Source organism: Lactuca virosa, chromosome 5, assembly GCF_052849685.1.
Source record: "Lactuca virosa cultivar CGN04683 chromosome 5, Lactuca_virosa_CGN04683_v6, whole genome shotgun sequence".
Taxonomy (NCBI): Eukaryota; Viridiplantae; Streptophyta; class Magnoliopsida; order Asterales; family Asteraceae; genus Lactuca; species Lactuca virosa.
In genome coordinates this window covers 67,930,551-67,940,278 of record NC_136430.1, presented here as the reverse complement: position 1 = coordinate 67,940,278, position 9,728 = coordinate 67,930,551, and the positions used below count along the sequence as shown (strand labels likewise).

At 35.3% G+C, this 9,728-nt stretch overlaps 1 protein-coding gene across 2 annotated transcripts; it reads right to left on the bottom strand.

The window, feature by feature from the left end:
* Nucleotides 1-3,086: 3,086 nt before the first annotated feature.
* On the bottom strand, nucleotides 3,087-8,707 carry LOC145116066 (SNF2 domain-containing protein / helicase domain-containing protein / HNH endonuclease domain-containing protein). 2 transcript variants are annotated; one of them, XM_079052431.1, is made up of 20 exons: nucleotides 8,389-8,707; nucleotides 7,735-8,224; nucleotides 7,442-7,620; nucleotides 7,267-7,340; nucleotides 7,135-7,170; nucleotides 6,971-7,061; nucleotides 6,826-6,885; nucleotides 6,568-6,727; nucleotides 6,168-6,469; nucleotides 5,934-6,044; nucleotides 5,797-5,862; nucleotides 5,634-5,732; nucleotides 5,121-5,459; nucleotides 4,756-5,031; nucleotides 4,354-4,535; nucleotides 4,172-4,274; nucleotides 3,951-4,096; nucleotides 3,766-3,845; nucleotides 3,494-3,654; nucleotides 3,087-3,331 (listed from the first exon to the last, which is right to left on the bottom strand). In XM_079052431.1, exons 1-20 carry the CDS (start codon nucleotides 8,617-8,619, stop codon nucleotides 3,260-3,262), a joined length of 3,258 nt encoding a protein of 1,085 aa, XP_078908557.1. In that variant the 5' UTR covers nucleotides 8,620-8,707; the 3' UTR covers nucleotides 3,087-3,259. The 2 variants fall into 2 exon arrangements, with proteins under 2 accessions (XP_078908557.1, XP_078908558.1); XM_079052432.1 differs by having other exon boundaries at nucleotides 3,087-3,324.
* Nucleotides 8,708-9,728: the final 1,021 nt, after the last annotated feature.

The window sequence follows — 9,728 nt, the reverse complement described above, 5'->3', positions numbered from 1 at the left end:
GGGGGGACAGGCGGTGGTGGTGGTGGCGGCAATTGTGGCAGTGGTGGTAATGGGGTAGTGGTGGTGGTGGTGGTGATGGTAATGGTGATGGTAGGTCGGTGATTGTGGTAGTGGTGTTGGGTGGGTGGGTGGGTGTGTGTGGGTGTGGGGTGGGTGTGAGTTTGTGGGTGTGTTTGTGGGGGTTGGAGTGTGTGTGTGTGTGTGTTTGTTTGTTTGTGGGGGTGGGTGTGGGTGTGGGTGTGTGTGTTTGTGGGGGTTGGTGTGTGTGTGTGTGTGTGTGTTTGTTTGTAGGGGTGTGGGTGGGTGGGTGTGGGTGTGTGTGTTTTTGGGGGTTGGTGTGTGTGTGTGTGTGTTTGTGGGGGTGAGCTTGTGAGTGAGTGTAGGTAGGTAAGGGTGTGGTGGGTTGGGGGTGTTAAGGTGGGGGTAGGTAGAGGTGGATGGGGGTGGGAGTGCGTGTTTATATTTTAGGAAAATTTTGGAATTAGAAAAATATAGAAAACAATGATTATCGGTTTTCCAAAATTTTCCAACTTCTTTGTAATTTTAGAAAACGAAAAATTTTCATTTTCCGTGAAAAATTTAGAAAATAGACGAACTAAACGCGTTTTCAAAATTCTCATTTTTCTTGGAAATTTTTTCCGGAAAACGGCCCATTTTTCCGCAACTAAACGCACCCATAATGTTTTCAAGATTTTACACTCACGCATTTTTACGTGCAGCCAACTCCGATGCTTCTCATATAATAAACTCTCTACGCTTTTCATGTGACAAAGGTTTGATGTTCTTCACAAGCTTACGACAATCAAGATGACAATTTGCACATACTCCATGTTTGGGCAAGCATTTGTAAATTAAATTTCATTTCTTATATGAAATATAATAATTCATGGTGATATTTATTTGGAATCAAATTAATGACCTCTCGTAGTAAATAAAATTTCATTGCCACCAAGGCACACCTAACATTATCTAGAACCTTGCTCTTAGGTTAAATGTAGTGTCTTTAAGGTAAGAGTACACTTTTTATTTGGTCCTTGTATTTTATTTAAAATTGCATGTTTGATCTACTTTTAAAAAACAAAATTAAATCATTCTTCGATTTATATATTGTTTACAGATTTAATCCCTCTCACTGACAATTTATATAAACAAACCATTTAGCCTTATAAAATCATTTTTTATTTTACTATATAAGAAAAAAATAAATTTATTACCTTTAGGGGATCCACATGTTTTCAAGATTGGGATCTTCTTTAAGAGCATATTGCGATTTGCAAAATCATGATCGAAAGATTGGATTAAGATCAGAAGATCCTACCAAAATAAACAAAACTCCAAATTTGCTCACCATGTCTTGTTTATGCACTAGCCATTATGTTTACATTTGCTTGTTTATGTTTATGCTTGTTCGTTTTTATGTTCCTTTATGTTTGTTAACATTCGTTTATGTCCATTTGTGATGCTATATATGTTGATCTTCTTCTATGATGATGGAGGATCGACGAATCATGATTTTAAAGTAAAATCATGCAATAAATTGTTATTTATCATATTTATGGGTGAAAATAAGTGGATGCGACGAGACTAAAGTGTGAAGTTTTTCAAGTTTGACATTTCATGAAGATATTTGGTGGAAGATGATATCTAGACTTTATTTTTGGGTTAATTTTGGATTTTGGATAGTTTGGATTCTAGACTTTAGGTATAATTATTTTATTCATGTATGGATACTCATTTGAATGCTTTATGTTATTTATGTTCGTTTTAGTTCATTTATGTTTATTCTTTTATGTTCGCTTGTCTTTGTCTATTAATGTTTGTTTATGTTCATTTTACATCTTAATATGAACAAACACAAACACGAACAATGTAATTGTTTAATCTAATAAATACAAACAAAAAAATGTATATTTTATGTGTTTGTCTTCATTTGTTAGTTGTCTAAACTTAAACAAACATGAACAAGTCTTATGTGTGTTAATTTAGTTCATTTACAGCCCGAGACGTTGTATAACTCAAAGATGCATATAAAGATAAAGATGTCATAAATTGTAATCGGAGGCAGTTAAGTATAAGGTAGCTTGATTGTAGATGTTTTATGCTAGGAAATGATTGTAATTGTAAACAAAATAGGAAGGCAATGCCCTTCATCAATTGTTTACTTCCCACATTCAACAAGCAACCTCTTTGAGACATTTCTTTCATCTCACAAATTGCAGCGTAGTTTGTAGTTTGTTAACAAATAAATGTTTGAATTGCATGGGATTCTCAAACCTCATGCCATCAATTGAGATCACCGATTTTCAATCTTGTACTTCTACTCCCCTAATATTATACGATTACTCTGTTTCATACACATAGTATCCACAAAGTTGAGTCAAGGTTGGGCCATTATGAAGACATTTTACCGCCATAATTTTTTATTTTAAACAATTTAATGCTGAATACTAACAACTAACCCAAAGCTAGAAAAAAATAATAACAAAATACTAGCATTGATTGGACTTTGAAGCCAATGAACCCAAGTAATCAATACTTCATTGTTTCTATGAACAAACCAAACAAAAAATCTTTTATGTATTTTTTAAACAAAATGATAAAAGAGTCAATTATTCATATTAAATAATTTTAAAACATGAGTAAATTGAAAAATAACATGATAAATACTAAAATAAATTCAATTTTAATTGATATGCATTTAAAATATGAAATTATACGATCAATTTCGATGACAGATTGACAATAGATTTTTAAAACATGAAAATATTAACAACATAAGTAAACCTGTTGCTTTTGCTTTCTTTTTCCAAAATGTATTTCTTTTAGAGTTTTTTCTATAATATTATTATTCATATACATAAAAAACAGTTACCCACTTCAATAACCCAACTGCACAAATATAGTAGAAGAGAGATAAAGAGCGATTCCTATTTTGGTGGCGGAACGTGATTGCTTTAAGGGACAAAAAATAATGTATAATCATGGCTGAATGTTAAGGACACTATTTTCATAACTTAATCCACTAAGATAATTTGTTAGCACCAAGTAAAAAAGAAACAGTCTTGTTTTCTAAACATTAAGTCCACTAAGTCAAAAAGAAACAGCCCCTAAATATTGCTTATAATCAACATATATATCATTAGTAACCGTTGTTTGTAGTTTCAACGCACAAGTTACATACAAAAATTACATTATAACAAAAAAAAAAAAAAAAAAAAAAAAAAAAAAATCTCAAGGAAAAATTCACTTGTACACCTATTTATGTTTGCTGTATGGTATGGTAGGCACTTCCCGGGACATTCACAACTAGTAGGTCATCGTCATCTGTTTCCTGAAATATTTTTATATAGTTACTTACACATCTACACATAAAAAAGGTTATATACACACAATATATACATTCTTATAAAACAAAGGTTAACACTTGGTCCCTACTTTTTTCCAACTAGATAAACGATGTTGAAAAAATATTTGAATAATTTTTTTGTTTTACCTTATCCTTGCAGTTGTTTACTAAAGTGATGTTGGCCAACAAGCGCTTGAGTTGTTTCTTGGCCTTTGCTCGTTCTGAGCGTCTTTCACGACATTGAGCTAACGTGACATCAGCATGACACGCAATACAAAGGGTCCTCATGTTCTCTAGTCTACATTCCCCTGCACGCATACGCATTCGCATAACATATTTAATTATTCTTTTTCTTATTATAAATCTACCCAACTATAACATTGCTATATATAGGAATTCTTTTTCTTGCATTTATTTACCTCCCCCTCGATATACAGGCACAATATGGTCCGCATGCCATGCATTCCCCTCTGTAGGATCACTGATGAGCTTTTCAAGTCTACGCAAAATCACAAAATGGAATTATCATATTAAAAACTGAAAACGAAAAAAAAAAAAAAAAAAAAAAAACATAATTTAAATGTTTTCAAGATTTTACACTCACGCATTTTTACGTGCAGCCAGCTTCGGTGCTTCCCTCATAATAAACTCTCTACGCTTCTCAAGAGACAAAGGTTTGATGTTCTTCACAAGCTTACGACAATCAAGATGACAATTTGTACATACGCTATGTTCAATTTGGGCAAGCATCTGTAAATTAAATTTCATTTTTTAAATAAAATATAATATTTCATGGTGATATTTATTTGGAATCAAATTACCGACCTTTCGTAGTAGTCTATTACTAGTTCTTAACCGATATTCTTCATGACACTCCAAATCACAAAACAAATCCTCAAAGAATTCAGGCTCCATTGCACTCTTCTTCCTGGTAATATGTTATCTTAGTAGTTGCATTTTATGGTCAAAATCTTTGTGTTAATTACAAGTTTGCCACTGACACTTACGTGCAAATTTTTTGACACAGTTTACAGAGTGGTTCGTTAATGAGTGTATAACCCTGCATATATCGTCTCTCTTTTTTGCCATGAAAGATTGAAACCTTTCTCCATTCAGCATTTGCAGGAAGGGGGTGGCTTATATCATCAATTGATGTACCACGCTTCTTACTTCCTCCTTTTAGCAAACCCTGTTGGATAATAATAATTTTAAATACCACCCTCAACTATGTACATGCATACATTTAGGCCCCTCTAGTTACAGTTTGTACTGCATTAAGACTGATATCAAAGGGACAAAAGTTGCAACTTTTTGTCCCACCCAAAAAGATCTTTATCTATCATTTGGGCAAAAGACGTAAACGCCCTCATAATCATATCGAGAAAAGGAAGAAGAATTTTGAGATATACATCTTTATCATGGTTTTGGCTTTCCATTAAACACAACTCAACAGACAAAGGAAGTTGTAGAGGCTTGCTGTAAAGTTTTCTTTGTTCAATAGGTCTGAGACTGTTCCATTCTTTGACAAATTTTACAAGGGCAGGTTTGTAAATTGAATCAGCCAAGTTGTCTGGATCTTTTGTCTCAAGTTCCTCTGGTTTGAAATTTTTAAACAATGGGGTAGGCCGTGTTTCTATTCCTTGGATACATGAATACAAGTGGATTCTTCCTGTGTATTTGCTGACCTGGAAAAAATCAAATCAACTATAAACAATTACTTTTTTTTTTCAAAATTGGGATTTGAACTTGATATCAAATTGATTTAGTTCTTTACCTCAAAGCGAAGTGAATGCGATGAGATGCAACCTGTTTCATCTTCATCCTGGTCAACAGGGTCCTCTTCACTTGGTTTTTCTATCAGATTACACGTGTCAGCTTCTCGTGAAGTGTGTGAAGAATCTGGTTTTTCCATAATCTCTTCATTGGCATCTTTACTTCTTGAAGTTGTGGCTACATTGAAAACTTCATCAGGCTGAATCTGTCCACTATATGAATACTGAGAGCATCTCACTAGCTCATTGCCAGAAGATTCATCATTACATTCCCCTGAAAAGAACAAATTTTTATCCATCTCTCTTTCTTCAACAGTTTCAAGTAAAGCAACATCATCGACCTGCAGAAACACAAGAAAACATATGATAAACTTAGTAACTGAGTGAATATCAAGTCTCAAATGCACATATGTCCCACAAAGCATGCAAAACATAAGAACAATGATCTAAAGATAAGTTGCATGCTATACCCACGGACTAAAAGTAAATTCCAAAAATTAATAAAGAAAAGATACCATGATCTCCTTCAATGAATCATACTTCCCATCTATAGTAGATGAAGTACGATGCAAACTTCTATTCAGTTTTCTCCAGTGAGACTCATCCGGAGTGTTCTGAAATAAAAATAAAAAACAGTCATTGATAGTTCAAAACACTTAATCATATGTAATGTCTCACCTTGGCACAAAATATATAAACGTTGACTGCTTTAGTTTGACCACGCCTATGTGCTCGACTTTCAGCCTACAAAGGTCCATAACTCCATCAACCAATCACAACACCTAGAAACTCCACATTTTGAGTTTTTGACTCACCTGTTGAAAGTCGGATATTCTCTCAGGTAATTCTAGAAACACCACATTTTGTGCAGCTGACAGGTTAAGTCCACTACTCCCAGCAAGTATCCCAACCAATGCAATTTTAACCTGAGAACTCTCAAGTTACACTGAACTGTTACTATACAGTAATATAATAAACTTCATGCAAGTATATTATAATTTCATGAACATTGTAATGTAATTCTTTATGTAAGAAGACACTTTGCTTGCCTCTTTTGAATGTTGGAAAGAATGGATAGCTTGTTGTCTATCTCTGGCAGATGCATCGCGTGCATCAATACGTACAAACTGAATCCCTTTCTCACACAGAAATTCCTCTAATCTATCTGTAACCTTATGATAATGAACGAAAATTATCATTTTATGAGAGCTTTGACTTAATCCAATACTTTCATCATCATCAGATTCAGCCATGATTGGATGCATAAGTAGCCACTCTTTGAATCCTGATAGTTTTGCGATACCTATAGCTTGATTGGATGGTTTTGAAGGGTTGCCATCAACATCATCCACTGAAAGCAAAATAATTAACAATAATTCTTTTACGGGTGAATGAGTAGAATTTAGAAATTGCAATTTGCGTCAAACAAATGGAGTTATGAAATCTTACTTTCATCATCTTCGGCAATATTTACTGTAAAAGCATTATCATTTGGCATACCACAGATTTCTATTGCAGAATCGATATCTGATTGCTTCAAAACCAAGTTTATGATTTGTCTTCGTATTGGTGGTAATTGCATCAACACATGTTCCTTCAATCGTCTTATCTACATCACATATAAGAAAAATATGAATACTGAAGCTAAGCTTCAAGATCTTAATGAAAAGGAAGATAAAGCAAACAATGAAAGAGCTTGTGATTGACCATAACAGTCTGCTTCAGTAGCACATTTAGCTCGTCCAAGCGAATACCCTTTGAGAAATCCTAAAAAGATAAAAAAGAATGTAAAAGATATGCAGAATTCTGAAAGATATGTGTGGAATGTGGATAACACCCAAACAAATGCTACCTGATAGACAATCCCTTGATAAGTTCGGGCAGTACTCATGGAGCAATAGGTTTTTGCAAATGCAAGTTTGTCTTTCCCAAGCAGTCCAGGCCTAGCCAAAGGCAGGATTTGTCAACAATTATCCATGAATTTAAACAAACTACTATGAGAAAAAGAAAACTAACCATAACATGTTTATTTGATGAAAAATGTCATATGGCCTATTAGCACCTAGGAGAAATATGCGACCAAAGAAATTAGGATACATAGAATGGAACACTAAAAGACTGTAAAAGTAACATCTGTTTTGCCACAACCTTGACAAAGAAGGAGTCCCTGAGAGTAGAACTATACGATTGATCTTTGTTGAAATATCAAGTAAGGCCTGTGTCTGTGAACAATATGGAAGGGAATAAGGATTCAACAGGTTTATTTGTATGCAATATATTAGAAATCTAGGTCAACCGAATGCCAATATAATATAAACTATACCTCTCCTGCTTCTGATGATACGCGTCTTGTACAGCGTACGTTATGTGATTCATCAACAATCAAGACAGCCCATTTTTGTTGTAATATGCTCTTCTTCAAATTGGACAGCATTTTGTAAGAAATAACCACAACTTTTGGAGTCCTTGCTAGGTTTATAGGATTGTTTTCATGACCAAAAACTGGAGAAGATGAAGTAATTGAAGAATCATCAGCTAACAAAAGTTTCTCAAGAAGTATGGTTGTATCATTACTAATTATTGAACAACAAGATAAGACATAGTTGAGAAAGATACCTAGATGAATATCAGAGGGCAAACAAGATGGAAGCCAATGCTCCAATTCTTCTGCCCATGTATATCGCAAAATAGCAGGACAAACAATTAGTACAGGGCCTTCATTCATGAAACAGCTTGCAATTGCAATGGCCTGAAGTGTTTTCCCAAGGCCCATTTCATCAGCAATGAGACACCTGCCACCCCTACGCAATCCGAACTTCACACCTTCAAATTGGAAAGGGAGAAGTACCTCTAACAGGGACTTTGGAAGTTTCCCCATTAACTCATCTACTTTTTCATCAGATAGATGTTCTGGCCTACAGGGTTCCCAACGCCCCTCAACATAAGGACGTGATAGTATGCTTACAGCTCTACGAGTTATGTAAGGGATGTCTTGGTAATCAATGCGCTCGTTCTTTAATGACTTAAGAACTGCATCATAATCTGTGAGTTTGAACACACAGGCCTCTCCACTACCATGGTTCTGTGTGTAATGTGATGGCACCACCTAATAACATTAAGCAATTGGTGAAATGGATATGCGCAACTAATCGACTTACAAACTTACTGTGGATACAATATCATACCACAGTTGAGATTTTACTAGTAGCAATTTTAATAATAACTATCATTTGAATGTACCCAATGAAGAACACAGATGAGATAACATACATCAGATAGGCATTCGCTTAATTTTTCAAAGCAAGCGGCACCACCAGGGAACCTGTAACCATCAACGCTCAACGGCTTTACTGAGAACGAATCCGGGGAAGAAATCTCGAGTCGGACCATGAATTTTTCTGAAGAGAGCTTTTGACACTTGGCTACCTTCCAGGATGCATCCTCGACGTCGACGCATGGTGCCTTGCGCTTTGCTTCAACGGCAAGAGTCTGTAATTCCATTCGCCCCTCTTTGATCTTCCGGAGGGTTCCCCTTTCTCGTAAGGGTTTTGAAGCGGAAGAGGAATTCTGAGCGGGGTAATGCAGTGTGTCTATTTGATCGGATCTACAAAAGGTACGTTAGTAAGGGTAAAGTCGACCTAATTTTTCAAATTCAAACATTTCTAAAATTGCAAAAATTGTCCTGCATTTTTTTTGGGTTTTAGTCCAAACCACGGTTTTTTTGGATTGGTGGTCCTTTTGAGCTAGTTTCGTTGTGTTTTTGCTCCCTCGGTAAACTGAAATGACTGTAATGCCCCTCTGATATTTTTTTTTTATGTTTTTTCTATTTAATTTAAATGAAAAAAAATAATTAAATTGGACCTCTCTCTCTCTCTCTCTCTCTCTCTCTCTCTCTCTCTCTCTCTCTCTCTCTCTCTCTCTCTCTCTCTCTCTCTCTCTCTCTCTCTCTCTCTCCTGTGCAAACCCACCAGCGATCCAAACATCGTTCATAATCCATTTCAACAATAGATTCCCACAACTTGGATTAACCCACAAAAAATTTAAAGATCTTCACCACTTTCACTATGAACACACATACACACTAGATCGAGGTGAAGAAGACCCATTTCAGTGGCTATCAAGAAGTCCCTCTCCCTTCCCTCTGGTGACCCTCCTCCTTCTCCAAAATCAATTTCAGCACCTTAACAGATTACCGTCTATTATTGTTGCGGTTTCCAGTTAGATTATCGTCCCCAAAATCAATTTCTCTCTCTCTCTCTCTCTCTCTCTCTCTCTCTCTCTCTCTCTCCAAACCTATTACCATCTTTAACAGATTTTGAGGAAACAATATCCCAATCAACACAAACCTCGATTCCCAAATCAACCCACTTCCAATCCATTTTCAATTAGATTAATAGATCCAAAACCAATTTGATTCTAACAAACACCAATGAGCATTACCTGTTGAGAGAACGAAAGAGAAAGTGAGGAAGATGAAAATTAAACCATAAATAGATGAAGATGACAAAAATCAGTGCAAATGTCAATCTGGTCTAAATCAGTTCCTTTTGTTGTTAATCCAACCACTTGGTTCTAGTTGCAAGTCCAGTTAGGAGGATAATCGAATGATT

What these genes read in the sequence shown, in the direction of transcription:
- LOC145116066 (XM_079052431.1), bottom strand. Translation starts at nt 8,619, where the DNA reads ATGGAATTACAGACTCTTGCCGTTGAAGCAAAGCGCAAGGCACCATGC. An exon ending in GCCCTCTGATATTCATCTAG is followed by an intron (nt 7,621 to 7,734) that starts GTATCTTTCTCA and finishes CATCTTCTCCAG; the next exon opens with TTTTTGGTCATGAAAACAAT. An exon ending in ATCAAGGGATTGTCTATCAG is followed by an intron (nt 6,886 to 6,970) that starts GTAGCATTTGTT and finishes TTATCTTTTTAG; the next exon opens with GATTTCTCAAAGGGTATTCG.